The 27,385-nt window shown below is 43.5% G+C and overlaps 3 protein-coding genes across 5 annotated transcripts; 2 read left to right on the top strand and 1 right to left on the bottom strand.

Annotated features, from left to right (window-relative positions):
• Positions 1-546: 546 nt before the first annotated feature.
• On the top strand, positions 547-3,456 carry pop5 (POP5 homolog, ribonuclease P/MRP subunit). The gene is made up of 5 exons (XM_056592522.1): positions 547-643; positions 726-868; positions 1,024-1,173; positions 2,818-2,901; positions 3,037-3,456. Exons 1-5 carry the CDS (start codon positions 624-626, stop codon positions 3,120-3,122), a joined length of 483 nt encoding a protein of 160 aa, XP_056448497.1. The 5' UTR covers positions 547-623; the 3' UTR covers positions 3,123-3,456.
• Positions 2,417-8,291, bottom strand: LOC130384377 (uncharacterized). 3 transcript variants are annotated; one of them, XM_056592517.1, is made up of 3 exons: positions 7,238-7,450; positions 6,778-6,882; positions 2,417-6,687 (listed from the first exon to the last, which is right to left on the bottom strand). In XM_056592517.1, exons 2-3 carry the CDS (start codon positions 6,863-6,865, stop codon positions 5,732-5,734), a joined length of 1,044 nt encoding a protein of 347 aa, XP_056448492.1. In that variant the 5' UTR covers positions 6,866-6,882; positions 7,238-7,450; the 3' UTR covers positions 2,417-5,731. The 3 variants fall into 3 exon arrangements, with proteins under 3 accessions (XP_056448492.1, XP_056448491.1, XP_056448490.1); XM_056592516.1 differs by lacking the exon at positions 7,238-7,450 and adding an exon at positions 6,972-7,231; XM_056592515.1 differs by lacking the exon at positions 7,238-7,450 and adding an exon at positions 7,459-8,291 and having other exon boundaries at positions 2,418-6,687.
• On the top strand, positions 7,596-27,385 carry rnf10 (ring finger protein 10). Its single transcript, XM_056592511.1, has 17 exons — positions 7,596-8,287; positions 8,724-8,908; positions 9,001-9,203; positions 9,532-9,622; positions 9,833-10,017; positions 10,325-10,461; positions 11,932-12,086; positions 16,460-16,585; positions 16,827-17,073; positions 17,895-18,028; positions 19,141-19,258; positions 19,364-19,465; positions 19,586-19,723; positions 22,054-22,145; positions 24,509-24,566; positions 26,299-26,466; positions 26,569-27,385. The coding sequence occupies exons 1-17, from the start codon at positions 8,131-8,133 to the stop codon at positions 26,640-26,642; spliced, it is 2,370 nt and encodes a 789-aa protein (XP_056448486.1). The 5' UTR covers positions 7,596-8,130; the 3' UTR covers positions 26,643-27,385.

Genomic DNA, 27,385 nt, shown 5'->3' with positions numbered 1-27,385 from the left:
TCGTGTATATTACTTACTGTGAACTGAACTATTGTTAACTATGAATATTTATTTAACTCACCGACAAAAATCAAATAGTATAATTTTGAAAAACAAGTAAATGGTTAAACTATTTTATTAATAGAAATTTTAAAAATGCCTACATCTGCTACGAGAATCGATATTTAATCATCTGCCCCCTCTGATAAATATATTTCTCGCTAATTAAATCATACCTAGAAAATGCATTTCCTGCAGAAAATGCAGTGAGTGCTGTAGTACAAAGTGAGGTTGAAAATATTTTCATAAAGCCACATAGATTTACACATAAAGAAACGTTAAATGGCTTAATTCAAGTGAAGGGATTTGAACAAAAGTTCAAAAGTCTAAATGGAACAATGTGACACCATTTAAGGAAATGTAAATGGTTGGAATCAAATAAAGTGACAGCTGAATGAAAGCGCAAAGCATTGCTAAAATGCAGATAATGTAAAATGAATTGAACTGAAGAATCTGAAAGTTCCAATGTATTTCTGCATGCAGCACTCAGCTATATACTGTACTGTGGGAACCCAGCAAGATGAAGGCATGTTCCGGGGACATGTTTCTAGGCAACACCAAACATTTCTACTGTAGAAGTTGGGATGGTTCGGGTAAAGTCAAGGTAAACGCACCTCCTGTCCTCGGAATATCTGCTCAGTTAAGTTAAGTGTGTAGTATCACAGTGATTGTCTTTATTTCTACAGATATTTGCTGTGTGAAATAAACATCTCCGTCCCATCCAATCGGTTGTTGCTGGAAGACAGACCGATCTTCTCGGCAGTGAAAGATGCCGTGGCGAGCATGCACGGTGACTATGGAGCGGCACAATGTTCCATTGGATTCTCAGGTAATTCGGACTCGTATAATTCGGAGCAGTATATCCTTTGCTTTTTTTTATTTATATAACCCCCAATTTGGGACCAGTTTACGTTGAATCTTTTTTTGCAACATGACATGCTCAAGCGAATACTTATCCGTGACAATGTCCTTATGTTTCTCCAGTCAAATACGTGAATGCACTCACTGGCATAATGCTTATACGCTGCCCCAAAAGTTCTTACCGCCTCATCTGGTCTGCGCTGCCTTTCGTTACCAGCGTGGAACATAAAGGAAGGAAAATCCCCCTTTTCCTCAACTGTTTGCATGTCGGAGGTAAGCGGAGTTTCAAAACAATCACTCAAACATATATTGTTCCCTCAAAGGTTTATTCTTAAAATGATATTTTGGATTACATTTCAGTGGTATGATTGATAGATCCTGTTCCACATCAATATTTAAAACCACATTGTATTTAGAAATGTAGGCTAAGATGCACCCACAACGCTATCTGTGTTAAACTAATTGTTACTGGCAGATATGGGTTAAAGGTAGCCTGGTCCTACCAGACTCGTACTTAATTTAATCTTGCCACTCTCCATGGACAAACGTTAACTAAATTGAAGGCGGGTGTCTGTTGGAGTTAAAACTATTGGATCTGCCATAACTAATCGCTAACATTTGGTCGTGACAGCCACTCCCTCTGTTCGCTGATTATAACACCTTAATGCGGAAAAAACCCTAGCTACTCTCTTTTTAAAATAGAAATAACTTTTGACTGAATATGTCCAGCTTGAAAAGACGCGGAACATGCACACATTCAGCAAAGTGTCTAGAAGTAATTTGCAATTCATATCTTTTCTCGCCTGGAATGCTTCGCATTAAAGCATGCATTCTGAAGTTAGATCTTTTTATCTTTTGCTGATCTTGCTTTTCAGTTGCAGGAGGAGGAGAGCTACATTCAGGTGGAGTCTACCTCTGTTAGTAGAGTAATATCAGATCTCTAGAATCTGCGCCCTACTGTGCATTCAGATGTTTCTGGTGGAGCAGAATGTAGCCCCGATCAGACCCGTTAATCGGCACGGTTGACAGTGAATTTTAAAACCAGTTAGTCTGTTTCTCTTTTCCATGGATCTGACGGGGCGTTATCTGACGATAACGCGTCCAATACAAATTGAATGGGACGCGTCGCCTAACGTGAGACCACACTTTTGTCTGGGCCCAAGCCGTCAGAACAGCCAACATATGACTGGCGGCAGCGTATTCGCAAAGACAGCCACAATGGACAAAAGTCTGATCAGTGAGAATGAAGCCGAGGGGACTCACAAGAAAAAGACAACTCAAATATGAGACAAATATAAGTTTCCATGGTTAATCAAAAAGTTTGCTTGCAAGTTATAAGCATTACTTTTGAGAGTTCTTTTTTTTTTTATGCATTGAGTTTGATTGGACCTCAAAGCCTTTTGTTTTTTTAAGTTGAGTGATAATATATGTTTGATTACATTGACACATCTGACTCAACACCAATATAGCTCCACCCACTTTGCAACTCTAAAGGGCTTTTTATTGTTCAACGTTCCCGCCACCCCAGGGGGTTACAGACCCCTTACGTCCTTGCGTACCTTCCTTGCGTCCACCGCAAAGGCCGGACGTGCTCCTCCCAAAAATCGTAACCTTCTGTCGAGGCGACGCAGTAGCATGGGCTGTGATTGGTCTGCTTTCTAAAACCCGACTCAGAGCCATAAATGTTCACGACTGCGTCGAAGCGTCTGCGTGGTCTTTGCGTTGCGGGAACGTGGAACCATAAAAAGCCTGGCAGATAAATGATGGCGGGAGGAAGGGTTCGAAATCTGCTTTTCGTCTCTATTTTGACAACTGCTCTATTTCCGTCAACACTTTGAGGGAGAAGTGCAACTTTGCCTTTACTAGGAAGAGCCAATCATATGTTCAGGGTACTAAATGTTTTTATTTTCTCTGAAGGAACAATCAGAACATGTCAGAAGTTCCTGGTTCGATACAATACTCAGCAGCTCCATAGAATGCTCCCTCAATGTAAAACCACAGGTAAACACAACCGAAACGCCCAATAGATTTTTCACCATTCTAACCTATACTACTTCACCTACTAGTTTGTCCATCTGCTGCAATTTTGTCTACCGATGTTAATCGCTTGCTGTAATTTTGAATTTACTGTTGCAGATGAGAAAACTCATGTTCGTCGTGCCATACTCCGCTCTTCCACAAAAATGTTGAAGGGAAACGAACATAAAGATGAGAGAGACTGAATTCATAACTTATTGTTATCTACATTGTTTATAATGTTGCTTGATATAGATGGTATGAATTATGCCCCACTATAGTGTTAAGACAAAATATTTGTTCGTTTCCAATTGATTTTAGGGGACATCAGAATTATGTGAAATAAAGATTGCACCAGATTTGTTGTGTGTTTTTGTAATCTATTATATCCCCAGTTTTGCTGTTTACTTCCCACGCTGTTCTGGATTTGATTATAAAATGGGTTGCATAAGTATTGAAGTTCTGCTCATATAAAGAGCCAGTGAACCAGAAAACGTTTTTAATTTATTTAAATAAAATATATGATTGTCAACTGAGTAATCTATGCCATTTTATCAGGTACTGAAATAAGTCCCCCAAATAGCGAAAAATGGGGGAACAACCTATGTTAGACCATTCTCCCCAAAACACTGAGCGTTTCAGTCTTCTGCGAACGCAGGTGGCAGTGGGATGATATTGAGTCAGACTGTAGCGTTCCCGTTTATCTTTGTGGGCATCCATACACAAGTCGGGAAGAACATGGACGCCATCAGGGCAGCAGCTGTCTCGGTAGTCCTGGACGCTTGCCTAAAACACGAGAGCAAGCTTGTAGCTCATCTAAAAAAGCTACGGGATGAGGAGACATAAGAAAATAGAAAATCAAACGGTATGTCCACATTTCCGTATGTTAAGTCGTGTATAGACGTTTTTGCAGTGTTATATATTTTTTATAAAAAAGCATCTTTAAGTCGAAGGCTAGCATAATAGCTACCGGTGTGCTAAAAACAATAGTGACGTTGACTGTTGTGATGACGACGGGTTGCTCTGTACTCCTACATTCTTACGCATTTCTTGTAACAACTTTAATATAAATGCATTTTAGAAGCTTAAGATACCATTTGGCGAATGTGAATGTAACATATTTAGGACATCTACATGCTAATGCAAAAAGTACAATGGACACACATCTGCAATCTTTTAGTTTATGGGGAATTCCAGTTATGGATAGATCCGTTGCCTTTTGCTGTTATGCAGTAGAAATCACAAAACTGAACATGGTTGCTGATATGAATGAATTGTTATCGATAATAATCAGTTTTCCTCTCATTTTCTTTCTCCCTTTCGTAGGGCTGTGGCTGTGCTGCGGTCCAGACATCAGATCATCCTCAAGTCTTGCACCGAGTGGCAGATAATTCTGGACATGGATGATGATGGCCACATATTTCCGCTGCATTTCAGAATCCCAAGAACCCGGTTTGAGGTCCTTTTTTAAAAGGTACCTTCAGGAGGTTGGCCTGCAAAGTGACCACTACCAAAGGCTGCCTCCCCTGCTTATTGCCAAGAAGGTGCTCATGTTCCTGTGGTACATGGCCAACCAGAAATGGTCCCGGTAGATATCTTGACAAGTTTAACGTCTCACTTTCATCAGCACACAGCTCCATACTTCGGTTGCTGACCATCTTGTCCACTTTTGTCTCATGGCCTACAGGCTGTGAGAAGAGGATGTCTGCCACCAGATTCCAATGCACATGTGGCCTTGAGGGGGTCATTGGAGCGATGTCTCCAGAGGCCACCGGTCAGAGGAGGGGACTACATGAACAGGAAGTCCTACAACTCTGTCCTCCTCCTGGGGATTGTTGATGCCTAAGGCTGCTTCATCAACGTCTTCACTGGAATCCCTGGCAGGAATGCAAGAATGGCAGGAGAAGATGGGGAAGTACCATCTGCTGGGGGATAGTGCTTAAATCAGTCAGGCTTTCCCCTTCATTGTCACCCCCCAGCATGACAACGGGGCACTCTGATTGATACCTTTACGGGGGAAGAGGAGAGGAGCTGGCTGCGCTTGTGAGGGAGCTCTGTTGGACCGCCTCTGTGCATAGGGTCGGCGTATCACCACACCAGCACAATCACTCCCCACAACAGGTGGGTCCACGTCATCGTTGAGCAGATATTTGGGAGGATTAAGTACAAGTCGAGGCGCATGAGAAACTTGCAGAACACATGCACCGTCACTTTGGGATAATCTTGGCTGCATGTTACCTTCACAACTTTTCCCATGGTGCCTCGATAGGATGTGATTAACACCCAGACTGATGTCCAAGAGATGGAGATACCAACGAGTAAGTGGTGTTCCGGCAATATTTTGTCAAAACCAAAGACCCTGAGTTATTTTACTCTGAGATTCCTCTGCAAATGTTGAGGCAAGAATCAGTGATGAAACACATTTTTCCTTTCTGAAATCTTTGGCAACAACTATACATTGACGTGGTACACACTATTTGTCGATGTGAAGGTACATACTATTTATGGGTGTGATAACTATGCAAGGTATCCTTTGCGTGAATGCATTGAGATGCCTTTGAAACTAAACAAACTTGGGTGACATTCAAACACACTCGGACTTGGATGAGTTAAAAAAAAAATATATTTTTGAAGCAGAATCTGTGAGAAAGACACCATTCAAATGTGTACAAGACAAAAGGTTATAATAATAAAACAAGGATAATGTACATATGTGCAGATTGTATGTCTTCTTTAGTTAGAAGGTAGAAATAGTGAAATAGAAAGGAGACAAAATCTTCTTTAAAGGTTTGTGTCCGTTGTCGTTGCGCCCGCCTCACATCTTGTCCACCATGCTGCTGAACAACTGGAGGAACTTCCTGCGATCTTCCCTCAGCGCCCTCATCTCGGTCAGGGACTCTTCGTGCCGCCTCTGGGAAGCAGCCATCGCAGCAGCATCAGATCTCTCAAGGTAGGCCAAGACGTCGTCCGCAAACTCGGGGTGCTTCCGCAAACTCGGGGTGTCAGAGGCTCTGGTGGGGTCTCGAACTGCAGGCGGACTGGCTGAGGAAGAAGAAGGAGATGGGGAAGAGGAGCTGGTGGACTGCGCTGGTGAGGGAGCTCTGGTGGGCGACACAGATGAGGTAGCCCCGTCCGCTGCCGCTGGTGAGGAAGTACTGTCGGACCGCTTCCGCGATCTCGGGGTGTCCGGGGGTCTGGTGGGGTCTCGAACTGGAGCTGGACTGGCTGTGGAAGAAGCAGGAGTCAAGGAAGAGGAGCTGGTGGGCTGCGCTGGTGAGCGAGCTCTGTTGGACATCCTCAGTGCATTGGGACGGCGTACCACCACACCAGCACAATCGCTCCCGACAACTGGTGGGTCCACGTCATGGTTTCCCCCAAGCAGCTCGTCCATCTCTTTGTAGAATTTGAAGCGGCCAGGCCCCCTTCCTGTCGACGCAACGTTGTCCTTGACTCTCTTATATGCCTCCACCAGTGTGAACCACTTGCGCCCCACCTTCAACTGTTGGAAGTGCTCCCCGAACTGTTTGGCAAGCTTTCCAGCAATCTCCTCCCACCTCCGCAGCTTCTTTGACTTCTTCCCAAACTTTAGCCGCCGGTTCAGGGCATGGATGGACTTTGCTGTTCCCTCGCCCTTTACCTCAAGGTGGATCCTCATCAGGTGGATGAGGAAGAGGGTCTGCTTTTTGGTAAAACCCTTATTCACAGGTAGGGTAATGCTTTTTTCACCGCAATTCACCGGCAGTGGTGCAGTTGGCTTGATATTGCAGGTATCTGAATCATAAAAAATAAAATGGCAGCACAGTACATGCAGCACCCAGCAGTACGCTCATGTCTACAGTGAAGTGCTTCTTAATAACTCACCTGTGCAAGTGCAATCTGCAGAGTGTATGTTGGCAGCCACCATGCCCTGGTAAGGCATGGTCCTGTCCTTGTCAAGGAAAGCAACCATGCTCTGGTTGAGGAAGACTAAAAAGAAAAACACAATGTATGTTACAGACTGCAACTTGAGTAGTATGCTGTGAATGAACAACACAAAACTCTGAGGTGAAACCCACCTTACAGCAATCTAAAACCATCCATCACTTCTTCAGTCTCTATCCCACTATGCAAAAAACACGTTATATTGTTTTCTGAGTAGCTGTAGGCCTAGCCATTATCAACTAAACCACTAGCAGCAACACTGATTTTTTTTTCAGTTTTCCAACAAAAGTAGGCAAAAAAAATACGTCCCTCATGCTCCCTTTTTGGATCAATGTGAAATAATAGGTGTTTTTTTTTACAACAACGCTGTCATTCATAACTCCGTTATTGCAAGCCTTACATTTCAATAATATCTTTTGGCCTATGATGTCACGTTTTTATCGAGCCACGAGGGGCAGTAGCAGGCCACTCATTAGCCTTTTTAGCCAACTGGCTCGAAAACAAAAAACAGCAAGATCCTGCAAGGCATAAATTGGTGTAATCAATTGTGTAAGAGCATTTCAAATCGACATTAAAACGATCAACGTCAAACAAATACAAAGAAAATACATCTCAGTTTACCGTCAACTACGGTAGCAGCCATCTTTGTGTTTCGATTCGTACTGCTCTCGGTGGACTCTGAGAAGCCCGAGTGGATACGATCAAAAGGGGGGGTGCCTCGGTGATTTCCCCCTTTCCAACTCGGGCGTGTGGTGTACGATGCATCTCGAACGCGGCAAAACTACACCAGTCGCCAGACTAGGATGAGGGATCATCGAGGATAGTGGGAAATGTAGTAGTCTAATCAATTATATGACTAACCAACTACATGTCCCACAATTCCAGCCGATTTCTACACCATCCGGGTCTCTTGGCTTCTTGTCTGGCGACTCGTCGCCATTAGTGCAAGCTCGCGACTGCCAACGTGTTTTTTTTAAGGAAAACTTTGAATTCACACGTTTTCCTGATTTTGGAAAGCGTCCAAAACGCCTTGCTTGGGCATAACGTTATCCCAAACTACGAAAAAGACATTTTTCTGGGGTCTTGGCCCCGCGTCGTGCGCTTTCGTTCACCCCACCACCAGCTGCCGGAGCACTTGAGACGCCGCGATCGTGTCTCTTTTTTTTCTCTGCTTGATTTGTTGTTAATATGTCGCCGTGATGGGGTCTCCGTGTTGGAAAGAAACGCATAAGGGCCTTCGTTGCCTTACCCGCTCTCTCTACAGTCCGCTTTCTTTTAGTGTTTTCTCGTTTGATGCCAGAGAGCTCGGCGGCTCTCTGCCCGGAGCTCGGCCTAAGACCACCTCGCTTCACGGGGACCACCATGGAGAAGAACTCCAGCAGCAGCAGCAAGATTCCTCCTCGTTCGAGTTCTACGGGACCAGCGCCCGGCGAGTCTAAACCCAAAGCAGGTGAACATGCGTGTTGGATTACACTGACCACCACTGTACCAACTATGTATAGCCCATGTTATCAGCCGTGTCCATCTCGGGAGGCCCTCTCGGGCCTGGAAGTCACGTCGGCTCGTTGTTTGTTTACAACAAACGCATGTCGTATGCGTTGCTGTCAAGTCCTTTGCAACCCCAATTTGTGTTGTTTTGAATGACGGAATTTGAACTTAATCTATGTAATTTGTATCTTTTTTTTTGTTCTGTTTAATCGACTAATGCATATGATGTAATCATGTGAATTAATGAATGCATCAAATGGATTCATGATGAACCCAAACAACCCATTTATACCAGTTGGTGAGAGCCCCTTATCAAACGTTCTTTCCTTTCTTGGCTTCACATCTGCGTTCAAGTGCAGCTGTATGCGTATTCATACAGTACATTATGTACCTTTCAGATGGAAAGAATAATGGAGGCTCCAAGCGTTACAATCGGAAGCGTGAGCCACCTGCGGCTAAAAGTGACGGCTTTGCAGGACCACGTCGCTCCAATTCACAGAAAAACAAGAATTTTGACAAGAGACCGCTCGAGAGAGGTGCAGGGAGACAATATGGCGCTACAAGTGGTGGACGACGGGATGAGGTAATGTATATATCAAAAACGGTTCATAAAAAATATTTTGAATTTTCTCGTTTTGTAGTTAACTTCTCCCCGCTTCCTCTTTCGATCTCCAGGTAGCCGAGACGCGCCGGGCCGAGTTTAGCCCGGCTCAATATGCTGGACCTAAAAAGATAAGCTTGAACCACCTGCTCAACTTCACCTTTGAACCCCGTGGGGGTAATGGTGCTACAGGTGATGGCCACACAGGCTGGGGGCGCCGGAACAAGTGGGGCCACAAGCACAAGCCCTTCAACAAGGAGCTCTTCCTGCAGGCCAAGTAAGAAGGCTGTCCCTCACACCATGCATGGATCCGTTTGTTATTACTAGACATGTCACCATGTGTAAACATGAGCCAACTCGTAGAATGCTGGATTTTCCATCAGCATACTTGGATTCAAATTCTAGCTAGCACGCAAGCTACGTGTTTTTGGGGCAATTTGGAGGACTCATTAAGATATCTTGGACGGTCACGATCATGGACACTTTCTATCAAATTTGGTTTAATTTGAACTAGAGGCACATATTCAAGGCTTTTTCAATGTTATCAATTACTTAATTAATTTGCAGGTTGATTTTTTTTAAAACACTCTTTTTCCTATCTCCAGTTGCCAGTTCTTGGTGACTGATGACCAGGACTACAAGGCTCATTTCACTGATCCAGACACTTTGGTGAACTGGGACTGTGTGCAGCAAGTGGTGAGTCTCCCTAACCTATTAGTCATGTGTCTGATCTAAAACGACAACCATAATTGGCCTACCCCCTGTTGCCATACTTAAGACAACGTTGTTGCAATGCAGACCACAATGAGCTGAAGGAACCGTTCAGTCCCATGAAATGTAGTTCCTGTGACTCAAGTTCTGCATGATTTGGGAGGAAACGTGTCTTAAGTAGTGTGGTTTCTGCAGCGTATCTACAGCCACGAGGTGCCCTCCTGCCCCATCTGCCTCTACCCGCCGGTGGCAGCGCACATCACCCGCTGCGGACACATCTTCTGCTGGCCCTGCATGCTCCACTACCTGTCCTTGGCAGACAAGAGCTGGGCCACATGTCCCATCTGCTATGAGGCGGTGAACCCCAGCGACCTCAAGAGGTGAGGAATAATTTTTAAACCACTCGTTTTTACCATGCCTCTGACATATAACGCTGTTATCCTTGTGTGGAATTCAGATCATGCGTTGCTTTATCTTAACATTCCTTAATATATAATTGGAGAATGATATTTTTTGCTTTACACTGAGAATATGCATAAAAGCTCAATTCCTAAATGTCATATTTTACATTTATCATATACCCTTTCTTATTTCAAATCGTTTTCAATTTCTTGTCATTCAAAAAACAATTTGAAAGCATATAAAAATAATTTATCAAATGCAATAAGATATCAATTTCTTTTTTAGTGTGGTTGCTATGGAGACGCGGCAGTATGTGGTTGGTGACCTCATCAGCATGCGTCTGATGCGGAGAGAGAAGGGTGCTCTGGTGGCGATGCCCAGCTCTCAGTGGGTGAAGGTGGAAGAACCCGTCCGCTTTGAGGGTGAGGGCCGGAAGCTAGGATGGTAGCACCCTAGTAACCGTGGGGATGCTAGGTGGACTACGGCTAGCATGATCCTTTCTAACATTTCAAAACAGGGATGTTGCGATGTAGACATTAATTGACATTGTCGTCTGATAAGAATTCTGAAATTGTTAAATGTTCAGAACACATTATTTATTAGAAGAAGGCTTCAAAAAGCAAAGTTATTTAAGAGCTGTGTGGAGGAAGTCAGTGGCTTTCAAATCCACTGTCGGTCCGATTCAGACTCGGTTACAGCAGAGCTTCAATGTAAAGCATCTATTAAGTAATCAAATAATCGTTATTATGTCTGAAAAAGGATAATGCTGTCGTCCCATGTTTGGCCAGGCCATTTTACTGAGGGATCAAATATATGTTTTTATTCAATAATTGGATGAAATGTGACCTCCCTCTACCTGTGGTTCTTAAATATGTATCGGCCTTAAAAATTACAAATTACCGGTACATGAAAATATTTGTGCTCAGCACTATTAATAGTGATGAGGCATTTTTAATTTCAGCTAAATTAAGTGTAATGTTATGCTTATTGTATCACATTCTAAATGTTTAGTTGACCCAGCAAATGCAAGTTGGATAACTACTGTACAGCAACGTTCATCTAGCCTAATTTAATATAAAATATTTGGTCGCTGATAGCAGCAGGGACCGAGTATCGTAGGAGCTTATCGATACTCGGTCTTCAATAATTCAGCCCCGGGGCCCGTTTAATCCCGGGTTTCAGTTAGGGCCCGACCGATTCATCGGCCTGCCGATTTAATCGACCGATCATAGCGTTTTTGAAAATAATCAACATCTGCCAAAAAGACGCCGATTACAACCAATTTTTTTTTTCTTTTTTTTTTTTTTTAAATGTTATTGCGCTTAGTATCCTGCAGATTGCGCTCCTACTCGCCTTGCTAACTAACAACTTTAGCTGGAGTAAAAAAGAGGAGATTGAATTTTACCGTACAACATGAAAGCTCGCTCAGGCAGCTGCGCGCTCACCTCACCAATGTACACAAGAGCATGAGCATGAGCGTACCTTTTTCTTTAGGTCCCAGGCCATGTTAATTTGTTATACTGTTCAGCACGCACGTGTTAGTCACTGCTCACGAGCGCAGCACATTGGGAGTTAGTTATTTATTTTACATTACACTCATTTTTGACTGTAAATGTATTCTAAAACACTCAAAGGTTCTGCATTCAATTCACATATTCGTCAAAAGTGTTTTAAGTATATTTAAGGTATCAAAAACTACGTTTTATAGGCTTTTTTTTGTTTTGTTTTTAATCGGCCGATTAAATCGTAATCGTAATTTTTCTCTGAAAATAATCGGCATCGGCACTCAAAAATCAATATCGGTCGGGCCCTAGTTTTAGTACCCATCCCTACTCCTGTTACAGTTTTAAAAGGAGAGTGGATTAATGCATTTCCTGGTGTGTTTCCTCTAGACCCGGGTTTGAGTCAGTACTCAAAGCTGCTGCTGGCCTCTACAGCCCAGGTCCTGAGCCTGGTGGCCGAGGAGAAGGCGGCCCTCCAGCAGCAGCTCACCCAGGAGGGCGACGCCCAGTCCTTCTTCATCCAGATCGCCCTGGGCCAGCTGCAGGTGGGGAACGCTCTGCATATCGCCCACCTATTGAGGGGATTTGCTGTTGGTTTTATTTGTTTTCATGCTCAAAAGCCAACAATAAGCACTCTTATTATGATACATAAAGTATAAGTGGAACAACCTCCTTAAGCTTTCTTAAGGTGCTGGGCGATAAATCGAATTTCGGACTCGATTTCGATTTTAGCGTCAAACGATCACAAAACTAATGTCGAGTTTTTTATATATATATATATATATATATATATATATATATATATATATATATATATATATATATATATATATATTAGAGCTGTCAGTTAAACGCGTTATTAACGCAAACCAATTTTAACGGCGTCAAAAAATGTATCGCGCGATTAACGCAATTGTTTTATTAAAAAAAACAAAACTTTTTTTTATTTTTTATTTTTTTCTTTGGCTCAAAACAAAGAAGCAGTAGCCTGACTGCTATGTTCAAATTACATTTGTTCAAAGCAGTCGTTTAATTGCACTATAGGCTCTTTTTTTGTATTGTCCTGTTTTGATCATTATATGTCAATGTTGTTATCAATAAAAAATCATTTGCACAAGGCAAGCCGATGCATTTCACCATGTTGATAAGAGAATTAAAATGAGAAGAATTATGGGACAAAGAAATCAAGGAATATTTAGCATAGAAAAATAATTTCGCGACTAATCGTGAGTTAACTATGACATTAATGCGATTAATCACAATTAAAAATTGTAATCGCTTGACAGCTCTGAGAGAGAGAGAGAGAGAGAGAGAGAGAGAGAGAGAGAGAGAGAGAGAGAGAGAGAGAGAGAGAGAGAGAGAGAGAGAGAGAGAGAGAGAGAGAGAGAGAGAGAGAGAGAGAGAGAGAGAGAGAGAGAGAGAGAGAGAGAGAGAGAGAGAGAGAGAGAGAGAGAGAGAGAGAGAGAGAGAGAGAGAGAGAGAGAGAGAGAGATCGATACCGGGAAAGAGGGGCGCTGCGCCTCCTTGTTTCAACACAGAGCCTCCTTGTCGAAAAATTTAAATTACTTAAAATCTCCCGGAATGGAGAGCGAGCGAGCAAGACCACGCACAGGAGACAGACGTGCTCCTAACCGCGTTCGCATCGCATCTGTGTAGCGAGCGCGCAGCACAACAGAGAGGGATCTAGAAACTGTGCATGAGGCACTGTGCACGTGAGCCTCAGGCGCCTCCTGATTGGCCTGGATCGGTAAGTCAACCAATCAGTTTACAGTGTAGTGCTTTTATCTCTTCTCCCGAACCAAATTTATCAATTCAACTTTGACCAAGCAGTGGAGCGTTGGGGGGGGGGGGGGGGGGGCTGAGGAATAGAAAAATACTAATTTAAATAATAAAGAAAGTGTTCTTCCAGCAGGTTCCCGAAGTACGTGTTTTTTTTTCTATATACATTACTGTATGTAATGTTCTGCATCTAACTGATGTTGCTAGGTACGCGTCCTGCGTACCTGAAGCATTAAAATCTGAAAGGACGCACTAAACTCACTATCCATGCGTCCCGGGGACGCATCTCATTTTCCCCATGAAAAACGATACATTGTGAACATTAAACGACTCGTGTTTAATCACAGTAACTGGCCAAAGAAACCTTCTTGTGAGCAGATCGGACAAGCGCTGTTTCAACCCTCTGCGCATCTACTCGGCGCAGACGTGATCCCCTGTACAAAGTATCGCGACATGCTAATTTAGCCGCTACCAAAACAACTGTTTTCATTTCAACAATTAAAAATACGAACTTCATAGTAAATAAACCCACGTTTCCACTGCTCGATGCTGTGCTCATTCGTGTCGAATGAGCAAATCAAACAGGATTTTTTTGCAATCCTTCTGATTGAATATATGTACATTTATGACAAAATCGTGAGGACTAGGCTTGTGACACACACACACAAATGTGGCGCTCCCGCGGTAATAGCTCATTGGCGCCACCTAGTGATCATTATGTGCAAATGCACAGCCTCATTAAAATGACTTAGGGGTCATTTGACCCCTCTTGCGGCGCTAGGAGTAAGTAAAAATGGCCCGGCGTTTCTAGTGTTAAACATGAACGGTTGAGTACTCCAGCTCTAACCATATCATACCACCATCAAGGAGTTTAACACTATTAATTTAATTTAAGAAATAGAATAATAATAAAAAAGAAACACATTTTTTAAACTGGGGAGTCGGGACCCATTGAATTTCTCAGGGACCCACCCAACTCGCCACCTGTGGGTCCCGGGGACTCACTACATTGATCAACATCACTGTAGCCATTTTGAGTAATTTGGCCTTACTACACGAGTCAACATACTGGTCCTTCACAAGCCTCAGAATGATCCATTTCTACCTCAAATTTTCAAAAGCTCCGCACCGCGGAAGGGGGGGGAACCACACCTTCCCCCCCGCTCGGTCGCATTGCTCCCTCGCCATTGATGTTTTCCCCCTTGTGAATTTTTTCTAGAAAAACCCCTGAGATACATCTCTATCTCAGTGGCGGCTGGTGGTTTTTAAAGTGAGGGAGGAAGGACTGCGCGCTTGGTTGCCATTGGCCTGCTTGCACTTGCATTGGTGTATGGTGGCATAAGAATGTGAGACTCAAGTTGTTTCAGGGTGTTTTGGTGAACTACAAAATAGTAGGGAGGGATAGTTATGTGAATACAATTGATACAAAGGCACCAGTGGCATCACTGTTATTTTGAAAGCTGGTGGGCAGCATGTCTTTGAAATGGACTACAAGGGCAGAAGGAAAGGATGCAAAGCCCAATAGTCAAATCAGGCCTACTCTTGATTTGTAAAAGTAAATAAAAAAATCTGGGCCTATTTTTGCCCTCAATGAATAAAGTTATTGGTTGCAATTTAGCTATGTTTATTTTCGGTTACAATTGTTTTAAGAAAAGAGTCAGACCAAAAGTGATGCCATTTAAAATGCATCATACTCTGAATCATTCACCCTTTCCACAATATCAAACAGAACGGCCAGAGTAACAAAATAGTAAAATAACGAGAACATTATTTCAAACAACCTGATCTATAGGCATGGTGACTATAGCAAGGAAAGTCGCATAGCAGCACCAACGTGAACTTGACACTTGTCGTGGCGTTTGGTTGCCCAGTCAAGATTTTTCACATCAGTGAAACCATGAACAGCCCACGTTGGAGATTTGCCATTATTCATTAGCAAATAGGGCCAGCAATACAGTCGATTGCTAGTAATGCTACCAGTAACTTAGTAAGCCATGAGTACCTAGCAAACCATGTAGCACCCACAACACTGACCTTGCCATTACTTTTGGTGATCTCGATTTTGCGAAGTGGTCGACCTTTTTCTTTGGTCACTAACTTAGCACTGTAACTCAATGTATGGAATGCTGTGTAATTAAACATGAAAAATGTCCCGTTTCCAATGTTTCCATTGTACACTTTATTCGCAAATGTTAGAATCTCGTTATCCTTCAGATGATTTCACCTGCTTTGAGTGAGCGGCAATGGGGTCAGAGCGGGTTTGATATCGACAGCGTTGCCACAATGGGCAGACTTCCCGCCCAATGATATTTTTCCCAGCCTAACGTGGTTAAAAGTAGCCCAATTTGGTGGGAAATATGCCCAATCTGGCAACACTGGCCACCAGCCAGGGATCCTGCTTATTGGTTCATAGTGCAGCGCAAATAGATTTTCGCACGAATCAGACGGCTTAAGGTCACACCCACTCAGAGGAGGACTTTCCTCCTCTCTCCCATTGAAACCCATGTTATTCACTGGCCGCCAGTACTTTCGGGGAAATGAATGGGAGTCAACGGAGGCTGAGGGAGGACCTTCCTCCCTAAAGTAATTGTCAATAGGCGATAGGGGGTGCTAATGTCCCTTTACCCAGGGAAACGAACATTATATATTCAAAGGCATTAAAGTAGTCATATTTAAGGGCATTAATTCATTACAATGTTCTGGGCAAGCTACATTTTTTATTCTCAACAATGTTAAGGAGGATCTTCCTCCCTCCTCAATGGAGAAGCCTCCACTGATACATATATATATATATATATTTTTATAATGTTTTATAGAAAGTGCAGAACCGCTAGTTACATATCTTTACATTATTTTGGATTGGATTTTTTTTCTTTTTGACCATTTTGTGTAATTTTAAATCTAAATTTCAAAGTTCTCAGTTACAAATTGTTTTTTTGGAGAGACATGCTGAATAATTAATCATGTTTTCAAACTCGAAAATAATCTTTGAATAATCGCGATTTTCAATATTGACCAAAATAATCGTGATTATGATTTTTCCCATAATCCAGCAGCCCTACTTTCATGTGAACAATGTTTTTTTAATTTGTGATCTGCGGGGCTGCCATTAAGGTTGTCTTGATTTCCTCTGGTTTAGGAGCGAGAAGAGGCGTTGCTGAAGAGTCAGGAGACTGCTGATGAAAGCGTTGATCTCTCATTCCTCAGTCTGGTGGAAGCAGTCCTTCCTGAGGAGGAGGTGTTCACCACCAGCAGCAGCACCAAGGTTAGTATTTCTCTCACAACTATTGTGATCTTTGGAGGAATCCAAATCAAGAACAAAAGTGATTGCTGTGGTGAAACTTTTGCATAGCTCTATTCATGTGTGCAGAACATTTGAAAACCTGTTTTCTGGCAAATTTCCTTATATAAAAAATATAATAATTTATCAAAAAAGTTTAAATATGAATAACGTCAGGGTGCTAGTGCTGATCACTCAGAGCCTGTGTACCCTCTGGTCTGCCTAGATGGTGCTGCAATACACTTCGGCCTTCGATGACGAGGTGGCAGAGCTCCCAGAGGAAGCAGCGGATGAGGGTCCCCAGCCACCAGAGGGCATGGAGAGTCTGTTGGAAGAGGTCTCAGAGGGGGCTACTGCGGATTCAGACCAGGAGCCACTGGAGGAGGAGGAGGTGATCCCTGCTGATCACAGGGTCGAAGGCGGACATTCTAAGGGCCCCGTGGCACACGTGCCCTACTACTACTTCTACCAAGGTGATGCTCACAAGCCGTCTTTACGCCTCTCACAGGTGATATCGAGCTCAGTGCTCAAGCAAAGGTTGACCTGAAAATGGCCCAATAATGTTCTGGCAACATCAGGCATGACCCAAACTAAACCAATGCAGTTAACACCTGCAGTGGCAGTAGCAACAGCCACGGAACGGTATACAATGAAGCCAACAAATACATTGCATGCAAAATGTAACATTTCACATACCAATTTCCACTGTAATGCAGTTGCATGTTTGGCTGCACAGCTTGAATGAACTTGTATAACTAAATTGCTGAACAAATGAAAGTCTTGTGAAATGTAAACGAACTCCTGACAGCCCACCCGACAAAATTGGTTGCAGACCTATTGTCTTAAGGCATTGAGTGTTAATTTACTAGAGATCATTCTGATCTGGACTCGGAAACCTAAATAATCTGACACACCAATCTGGGAAACCGTACACCTACTATTATCATGTATTTGGGACTTGTATATCACCAAAACTCAGCCCATTATTTACACCAGGTATGAGAATCCTTCTCCAGTGTCCAGTTTGATATCGGATATTGTTCCCGCCAGATTATATGATACCATCATTTTATGGGACTCGCGTGTGAAAATGTTGTTTCAAACAAGAAAAAAATGTTTTCAGTGTTCCTCATGATGAAGTACATTCTGTTAGAACCACATGGACAAACATCTTGATGTTGAGTCATGCTGATGAAACTACATTCGTCATTTTAAAATAACCCTATTTTACCACTAGTGCCTCATAGTATTCTGACGATTCCTTTCTCCTTCCTCCCCTGCCTGTTGGTTCAAGCCGAGGACTGCCAGCAGATGTTTCTGCACCCAGTGAATGTGCGCTGTCTCCTGCGCGAGTACGGCAGCCTGGAGGCCAGCCCCGACTTGATCACCGCCCGGGTGGTGGAGACCGAGGGGCACACCGTCACAGAGGTAACACACCAAGTATAGGGCTGTTTAACCCTACATGCCCACTGCACCGTCAGTCAACGGACGCGGGAAGGCGTGGCTGACGGTTGGGGGAGTAGTCTTTGCAGAGGCATCCCTCAGCCAATCAAATCGCTTCGCCGGGTTCTACCCGCTTCTTCCTGCTTGTTGCGAGGCAAGATGACCCGCTTTCCAGTATCGTCAGAGCCCGAGTCGCATCACAGTGCTTAAATTTGCATACGCGTTCTGATTGGATGACGGATCCGTCGCTGCCGAAAAAGATGAACATTTTTAAACTTTTTGACGGAGCCAAAGGCTCCAACGGAACGGACGGATCCACAATGCATTGCGCGTCCGTCCCCATTCAAAGTCAATGGGGATCAGTCAACGGACGGAGGTAGTGGGCACGAGGCGTTAGTCCTTAACACACCTCCATCTGAACTGACTTCTAGCAAATGTTTTTGGATAACTATAGAGGGAAAATTATAATAATGTTACAATGATGAAAAACAATGGATGAATCCCTAAGTTTATCTTGATTGTTAATGTAAGTTAGGGCCCCGTCCACACAGGCAAAAACTATCTTTTCCCCTCCGTTTTCCTTTGATGCGTTTCAGGAATATCTCCGTAAAGACGACCTCATTGCGAAAACGCATCGAGCTGTAGAAACGCTGTAGTACATATTGAAGGCGCTGGTTCTCAACAAAAAAATATGGAGCGCATCAAGCCTGCGCGCAGTCCAGCCTGCGCGCTGTATACAAACATTCAGTCGAGGAGGTCAAACCTTTTAAATTGAGCAGAAATACTCTTTATTGTTCAGTTAGTAATTACATTTACCAAGGGGCTGTATTTGAAGCCTCAAAAATAATACAAATAAGAAATTCAACGTAACTCTAACTTCTCCCAGGTGGTGGTGGGGGCGATGACATCATCGTTTGCGTTTCAGGCGTCCACACGAATCCTGACACAAAACCGCATATTTTAATCCACGCTGGGACCCGGTTTCAGAAAAGTGTGTTTTCTGGACGGTCGGCCCAAACGCACAAGATTTATGCGGTTTCACCTAAAAATCGGCTTTGTGTGGAGCCCTTCTTAAAGGTCCGATCCGTTGTTTGCAGGAGGTGCGGCGGCGTCACCGTTACCTGGCTCACCTGCCCCTCACCTGTGAGTTCAGCATCTGTGAGCTGGCCCTGCAGCCCCCCATCCTGTCCAAGGAAACTATGGACACGTTTGCCGGTCAGTAGGCTTAACACGAATCGTTCACGAGGAGATCTGTACACCCAAAGTGCTGCTTTTAAGAGCTTGGTTGGCCTTCTTACACCAACTTGTTGTTGTTGTTAGACGACCTGGAGAAGAGGAAGCATCTCCGGCAGAAGAAGGCGAGAGATGAGAAGCGTCGGGAGCGACGCATCGAGTTGGAGGAGAACCAGAAGCAGGGCAAATGTAAACACCAGCTGCTTCTCTGACGCATTCTGTTCATGATGCGGGATGGGCGGGAAATGTTTTGCATTGGAGATGTGTTGCGGCCGGGTCGTCCTGTATTCACCCTCCAAACCCCTGCAGACCCAGAGGTGCACATTGGGTTGGAGAACCTGCAGCAGTTCCCGGCGTTCGGCTCCCCTCCTCAGAACAGCAGTCCCATGGGCCAGCTGGACTTCATGCTGTCCCCGCCGTCTCCTCTGCGCTGCACTCCTGAATCTGGTGAGAGCTACACTCCCAACGTTCAACACATGCAGGCCATATCATGGTTATATGTAATGAGACAATATACTGGTTATATGTAATGAGTCCATATACTGGTTATTGTAATGAGTAGGGGTGTAACGGTACACAAAAGTCACGGTTCGGTACGGTTCATAGTTAAGGGGAAAATTAAACGGAGAATGGCCGTAGATCAGCAGCAATGCAAACACCAATGAACTTGGTTATGACATTTGCATTTCTGAATTCCAAGACGGGGGTTGTTGACCTAGTGTCGTGAGCTGGGTTTGCACAGCTCGTTTTCTTTTCACAGCAACGGTGATAGTAACACCTGGATGGTGCCTTTTCAAATGCGTTTGCTAGGGATGTGCATTTCTGGCAAAAATACTATTCGATATTCGCTGAGAAGTATTCAAATAATATTCGAAAATTGGTCAATCAAGAGCCCCCCACGCACACACAATGACACAGGGAGAGGCTTTTATCATTTGTAGGAAATCAATCTGTTTAGTTCAACAACTGCGCAACATTCAACATCAAAATTATTTCAACGTGGGATGATTAACGTCGCATTTATTTTACTGAACACAGCCTGCATGACGGTGAACTAGACACGTCAAAAGAATAACTTCACACGATGTGTGATTTTACAATTTATTTATTACCAGCATTCTTAGTGTTGGTCAGCAGAGAAATGGTCCTCCAAAGACGTTGACGTCGCTTAGCAACCGAGGACAGTGATGTTGATAAGTTACTCGACTACATGCGTGATGCGACAGAAAAAGAAATCCACTATCCTTGACAGCGGTCATTATATGCTTAGCAACGGTGAATTATCAAACAATTATACACCACAGGAAGTTGTGAAGGCCCATCCAAATGAACGGAGCGTTCAATAGCATTGAGAAGAGCAGTGTAATAAATAACGATAGTCACATTCATTATTCGATATTCTACGTGACTCTGACTATTCGACGATCGCCCATCCCTAGCGTGTGCATGTAAAAGTGCTGTACGTAGAAACGGAGAGCCCTCTCCGTAGCCGGAGTGCCTCTCCGTAGCTTACGTGCGCATCCAATATTATTTAACTATCCGTCGACGCCATGGACCTATTGGTCGACGCAACGGAGACGGCAAGGGGTGTGATTGATTCTCAAATCATTTACGGAATCACTTCTCCGGTTTGACTTTGCGCCTTAATTACTTTGTACATTGTTTCCTTTGCACCTTAAGGATCAATAAAACATCAAATAAGATTTGAAAAGCTTTGGAAGTTTATTTACAACACTGCTTACATGGTTTGTAGTCGACATATATAATAGATCGTGCGGCGAATTGCATTGCATATCCGACATCCCGACGGAGAGCTGCTGAGGGGTCTCCGTAGTTACGGGGTCGGATTACAGAGTCGGAGTAGTATACTTTGGCTAAACGGTCCGGTTGGAGCTCCAACTTCAAGTTTTAAATGGAGTTTCAAGTTTCAAGTTTTAAATCTGCATCGCAAAACAAGCCTTTACAATTGCCATATTAACGCTATGTACGCCACATTTACACACCGCAGTCCACCTCTGTAACCGCACCGAAGTGCCTGTACTGTGACGGTTCGGTACAAATACGTGTACCGTTACACCCCTAGTAATGACGTCCATATACTGATTAGATGTAATGAGTCTGTATGCTAGTTAAATGTAATGGGTCTATATACTGGTTAAATTTAATGAGTCCATGTACTGGTTGTAATGAGCCCATGTACTGGTTCATGTAATGAGTCCAAGTACTGGTTCATGTAATGAGTCCATGTACTGGTTAGATGTAATGAGTCCATATGATGGTTACATGGGATACTTTTTTTTTTTTACTTAATGATCAGTTATTTTGACATCCCAACTCCCCACAATATTCTGGAACTTTGCTGTTGAAAGTTAATTATGTTTACAAAGTGATCTGTCATTGAATCATCCATATTCCCACCTGGAAAAACTCAAAATCGCAATGTGTAACATTACAACCAGGTGATATCTTAAGATGACCTCGAGATATCTCTAGTCAGTGCTGACCAATGTGATTTCAATAATGATTGTATCACAACCTGATATATTCTACATATTAGAACGGCTGTACCTCTTTGTATGCAAAAATGGTACAATGGATAGTCCCATACCCTGCCCTCTCACACCACCAACCGAGCTACACTCGTTAGCATCACACCGTCGCACAACAAATGAAGTTGGACGGAACACTGTTATTGATTTATTTGAATTCTGAAAGACTTAACTGGGAAAAGCTCAATCTTACTCAATTTGACCTTCATTTACTTTGTGTGTTTACAGATGGAATAATGTTCCCTTGTCTGAGTGGGCAAAGCGCTTCATCCACAATGGGAAGTGTGGAGGACGACTCTCACTGCCTGTCCTTTGCACAGGTACGTGCTGCTATGATGAAAATATTAAAGTATATAAAGGGCAGGCCGAAAATGTTTGAATCGCCGGATTATCCTTTGTTAGTTTTATATTTGGACAGGTGGAACGCATTGTATATTGACAATGAAGGGGTGATTGAAGGGGTGGTTTTTCCTACGCCAATATTAAAGGCAGCGTGCAGCTCTCTGCCTCCTTCAAAATATTACATTTAAAACGTGTTTGACAGCAAATATTTTGATTTTTCGGCACTCCATAGGTGTAGTTAAGGTTGGATTGTGATATATCCACGATAAAATAATATTGTTAAACAGACCTCTTCCTTGTTCGAATTCGAGCTGAAACACGGGGTTCACTTGTGCCAAAACCACCACCTGTCAGCTCGATCCTCTTCCCACCTCCCTTGTCAAAGCATGTCTTCCGTCCATCTCCCCCATGATCACCAACATAATTAACTCCTCCCTCACTACTGGTACTGTACCCCCCACTCTCAAGCTGGCTGGCATCACTCCCATCCTGAAAAAACCTGGTGCTGACCCAACTGACCTTAACCATTACCGGCCCATCTCCAATCTCCCTTTCATCTCCAAAACACTTGAAAGGGTGGTTGCCGCACAACTACAGTCCCACCTCGACACTAACAATCTCCACGAACCGTTCCAATCTGGCTTCCGTCCAAAACACAGCACTGAAACAGCCCTAGTCAAAATCACCAACGACCTCCTCCTTGCAGCCGACTCTGGATTACTCACCATTCTCATCCTCCTCGATCTCAGCGCAGCATTCGACACCATCTCCCACCCTCTGCTCCTGGACCGCCTAGCTGGTATTGGGATCACTGGTACTGCACTCTCCTGGTTTACATCCTACCTCACCGGCCGTCAACAATTTGTTCAACTAAGCAACCACAAGTCTGGGTGTTCAGGTGTCTCACTGGGTGTCCCCCAGGGGTCAGTCTTGGGTCCACTCCTCTTCACCACTTACCTCCTCCCGCTGGGCACACTCCTCCGTCACCATGGGGTCCATTTTCACTGCTACGCTGACGACACACAGGTCTACATCTCCACCAAACCCACCGCTGCCATCCCCCCCACTTCCCTCATCACGTGCCTGGAAGAGATCCGGAGCTGGTTGAGCAGGAACTTCCTGAAACTCAATGGAAACAAGACCGAGGCCCTGCTCATCGGATCCAAATCCACCCTCACTAAATCCCAACACACCCCAGCTCCACTCATAATTATCGATGGATTCCCAGTACCCTTCTCCTCCAAAGTCAAGAGCCTCGGCGTCATCCTGGACAACACCCTCTCATTCGCACCCCATATTCACAACATCACCCGGACTGCATTCTTCCACCTCCGCAACATCGCCAGACTCCGCCCATCACTGACCCAATCCAGCACTGAAATCCTAGTTCACTCATTTGTCACATCACGCATAGACTACTGCAACGCCCTCCTCACCGGACTCCCCAACAAACTCATCAACAGACTGCAGATCATTCAGAACTCAGCCGCCCGGATCATCACCCGCACCAAATCATCTGACCACATCACCCCTGTCCTCATTCAACTTCACTGGCTCCCAGTACACTACCGCATCCAATACAAAACCCTACTCCTCACCTACAAAGCTCTCCACAACCTAGCCCCCAGTTATCTCTGCGACCTCCTCCAAGAATACACTCCCTCCCGCTCCCTCCGCTCAACCTCTGCTGGACTACTATGTATCCCCACATCACGACTCACTTCAATGGGTGCCCGGTCATTCAGCTGTTCAGCACCCAGGCTCTGGAACTCCCTCCCCCCACACATAAAACAGTCAGACACCATTACAACCTTCAAGTCACAACTCAAAACTCACCTGTTCAAACTCGCACACAACGTCTAACTGATCACTGTTTTTATTGTTTTTTTTGTTTTGTTTTGTCTTGTTTTTGTTTTATTTATTTCTTATTGCTTATGTTTATTTATTTATTTATTTTTTCCACAATGTCTTGTTTTTTAAAAAAATGTATGATGACTATATGCTATGTAAGGTGACCTTGGGTGTTTTGAAAGGCGCCTCTAAATTAAATGTATTATTATTATTATTATTATTATTAAACTAATACATTTTTCAGCAAATTAAAGGAAAATGATAATTTGATGACATCTTTCTACTGTGGTCTCTGCCAGCTCCATGGCATTCATGCACGGAAAGATACAATGTGAAGGCAGATATTTCCGTCATTAATGTTTTAACTATTCAAATATGAAATATTGAAAACCAGTAGATTCTCGGGAGCTTGAAATGATTTATCCGGGCCAGCGCTATATAGTCTGTATATATATCTAATCTACAACTCCTCTCTCTGGCTGGTCTTTAGATGCTTCGAGATGGAAAGGCCAGAGCTGACGCTGGGACGAAGATGGGGCTTAAGAAAGGTAGTGTGTGTTTGTGTTTGTGTGTGAGTTGATAATAACTTGGCTATAAATATACATCACTTATAGGTTACAATATACATCACAAGTCAGGTTAATTTGTTGCTCAAGTTCTGCTATCATTGCTCTCTCAATCTCACCAATGCAGGCAAATGAGCCACCGTTTGCAAAAATTGCTCACTTCACAATCAATCTGCAACCCTGTCTTTCTTAATAGCCTGAAGCTAGGTATAGCCAAATTAATTCAAGATCTTAAGAAAACTGACTTGTCATTATTGTGATGTCATAAATAACTAGTTAATTTAGGCCGGTCAACATAAAACCCAAGTTGGTTATGTTTAACCCCAGGTAATCTTGCAACGTCTTTTCACCAAGACATGCACAATGTTCAAACCAACTCATTTGTTTTGTGGTATTTTAAGTTCTCCCATACTTTGGAAGACAGGTCTTTGGAAAAGTTGACACTGAAGATCGCCTTAACTGTCATTCACAGACCATGAGTGACTTTTTGTGTTGTTAAAGTGACCCATTATGTAAAGTGAACATTTGTATTTATCGTCGTAATATGTCTTTGTAACAATGTGCAATGCTACACATTGTTAAACAAGAGTATTCACAATCCATGGTGCTATAAAGATTCTGGTTCATGTTTTGCAAATTACAGTATAACACACAAATTTTGTCTAAGATTTATGTGATTGACAGGCTAGATGGATTCACCGGAACAATCAGAAGGGATGCCCTGATAAGCCCGAAATTAGGCTGGAGCAGTATGAAACGTCATTGTCTTATAAAGCACATGTAAGAGAGATCTTGCCCATAGGACATTCTAATTGGCCTGCATCCATTGCGTTAGGCTAACATTAGCTATTAATCATGAATAAGAGAAAATTATATTATTATTATATTGGGTCTAATTAGTGATCTACATATAAAGACTTAGAAGGGGGAACACATCTGCAGTGGTAAAATAATAGGAATAAGAAACTAAAGTCTCTAACGCAGATTGGTTGTGTAAACTATATTCATGCTCAGTGATATGTGGTCTTATCTGGGAACGAATGGGACAATCCGCGGTCCAAGTCTCGGTTTTATCTGAAAACTGAAGCTGAGTGGTTGGTGTGAGAGTGGGGCATAAAGAGAGGCAACAGCCGGCCCAGTCCCAGCAGTTAACCTGCTAGACCCCCGGTGAGTTGGATTGCTGAGTCGGTCTCCGTTCAGGATAGCTTTATTGCCGTATCTGTGTGCTTTAAGGACATGACCATACACAAATCAATACCAGCAGGGATTGCCTCACTTGCGCTGGTGAAAATGATTCTCTTGCGGTATACCATACTACAGTTGTCCTGGAAGCCTAACCCTTATTGAAGAAAGTGGGATTTACGATTTGGCAGAGAAAAACACTTTGGATGTGGGTGTAAGCCATATGACTAACTGATAGATGTGCACTGTAGCAGAACTGTCTCTCTGTAGAGGCAGAGGGTGCAGATATTTTATCATTCATGATCTGAAATCTTCATATCGCACACCCCTAGTGAAAACAAGATAATTAACAAGTTAATTATGCCAGCTCTAGACAAAAACAAGTTGGCTGTGACAAGAGAACAAGTTATTTTCTGGTTGTGTCAAAAATATAACGCCATGGTAACTTTCTGCTCCTGTATTCAGTCACTCACTGCAGGTTTCAAAATATCAATCCCAGGGAGCAGCAAGTGAATGTCTTTTCTTTTGTCAGACATACAGCTGGCTCTGCCGGTGCCTGACAGCGAGGGCGAGAGCGACGCATCCGACCGCGTTCCCGTTCCCAGCTTCCAGAACTCCTTCAGCCAGGCCTTCGAGGAGGCCCTGCAACAGATGGACCGCGGGCCAGACGGCGCCGCCGTGCAGCCTGTTGTCGTCCTTGGTGAGTGTTCGCTTTAATCAGGGTTCTCTAATCCAGTTGAAGTGAGGGTCGATCCACCGATGCTGGGAATGTTCTCATTATCTGTGCTTTTGTGTTTTCCAGATGACAAGGGAGGAAAAAAGAAGAAGAAAAAGCAGAAGATTCTGTTTAGCACATCCTTGGTCCACACAAAGTAGAGAACACTGACGTGTTCCACGAATGCTCATCTCCGATTTACACTGATCGCCTCTCCCCCAGATCTTTTTTGTCCTTTTCTCACTGTCCTGGCTGCTCTCCGACTGTCTGGATTTCATGCAATTATTTTGGAGGGTGGTCTTTCTCAGTATTTTTTAGTACATATGATAATATTAAGGATTTGCAGTGACACTTGTGTCAGAGAAAGGAACCATTTTTGATGCTGACATTTCCCAAGGTTCACATTGGAACAATTAGCAGGCTTAACATGTGCTGTCTGTGTGCTACAAGTTAATAATTAGTTGACCGCTGCAGATGGCCCCAATGCATTAGAAGTGAATGCTAATTGCTGCCCGGTTAAATTTAGGTAACTCCCAACATGACGACCGAGATTTAGAGTGATCTGGATGCGAATGTATGGGGGTGTTCATATAATGGAGGAGCAGTCAGCCAGCTGCATACTCTGTCTACATGTCATAAGCTTACAGAGACACTCATCAAATGAGGAAAAAAAGAAGTTAAATCTTTCCTGTAATGTTTATTTAGATTAAATCTACTTCAACACATCATGGCCCAAAAAAATATAGTAATTTGGTGGGGATGGGTAATTGAAACGGATGCCAAAGCTTAAGGATACATTTTGGTCCAATGCCATTGTTTAAAATCCAACAAGCGGCGTTCAGTGAAACGGGATAATTTTCTTGATTTGTTATAGGAAGGACAAAGACAACTTTTTTTTTTTTAA

This window comes from Gadus chalcogrammus, chromosome 6 (assembly GCF_026213295.1).
Source record: "Gadus chalcogrammus isolate NIFS_2021 chromosome 6, NIFS_Gcha_1.0, whole genome shotgun sequence".
Taxonomy (NCBI): domain Eukaryota; kingdom Metazoa; phylum Chordata; class Actinopteri; order Gadiformes; family Gadidae; genus Gadus; species Gadus chalcogrammus.
Note: the sequence above shows the minus strand (reverse complement) of the source record. Positions and strands in the feature narration are given on the sequence as shown.

Excerpts from the sequence above, each read along its gene's own strand:
- LOC130384377 (XM_056592515.1), bottom strand. The coding sequence starts at position 7,480 with ATGGCTGCTACCGTAGTTGACG. Across the intron at positions 6,883-7,458 it reads GGCTGCTACCGTAGTTGACG|TCTTCCTCAACCAGAGCATG; the intron begins GTAAACTGAGAT and ends TTTTCTTTTTAG. Across the intron at positions 6,688-6,777 it reads TGCAGATTGCACTTGCACAG|ATACCTGCAATATCAAGCCA; the intron begins GTGAGTTATTAA and ends TTTATGATTCAG.
- pop5 (XM_056592522.1), top strand. The coding sequence starts at position 624 with ATGGTTCGGGTAAAGTCAAG. Across the intron at positions 1,174-2,817 it reads CAACTGTTTGCATGTCGGAG|GAACAATCAGAACATGTCAG; the intron begins GTAAGCGGAGTT and ends TTTTCTCTGAAG. Across the intron at positions 2,902-3,036 it reads CCCTCAATGTAAAACCACAG|ATGAGAAAACTCATGTTCGT; the intron begins GTAAACACAACC and ends TTACTGTTGCAG.
- rnf10 (XM_056592511.1), top strand. The coding sequence starts at position 8,131 with ATGCCAGAGAGCTCGGCGGCTCTCTGCCCGGAGCTCGGCCTAAGACCA. Across the intron at positions 9,204-9,531 it reads GAGCTCTTCCTGCAGGCCAA|TTGCCAGTTCTTGGTGACTG; the intron begins GTAAGAAGGCTG and ends TCCTATCTCCAG. Across the intron at positions 10,462-11,931 it reads AGAACCCGTCCGCTTTGAGG|ACCCGGGTTTGAGTCAGTAC; the intron begins GTGAGGGCCGGA and ends TGTTTCCTCTAG.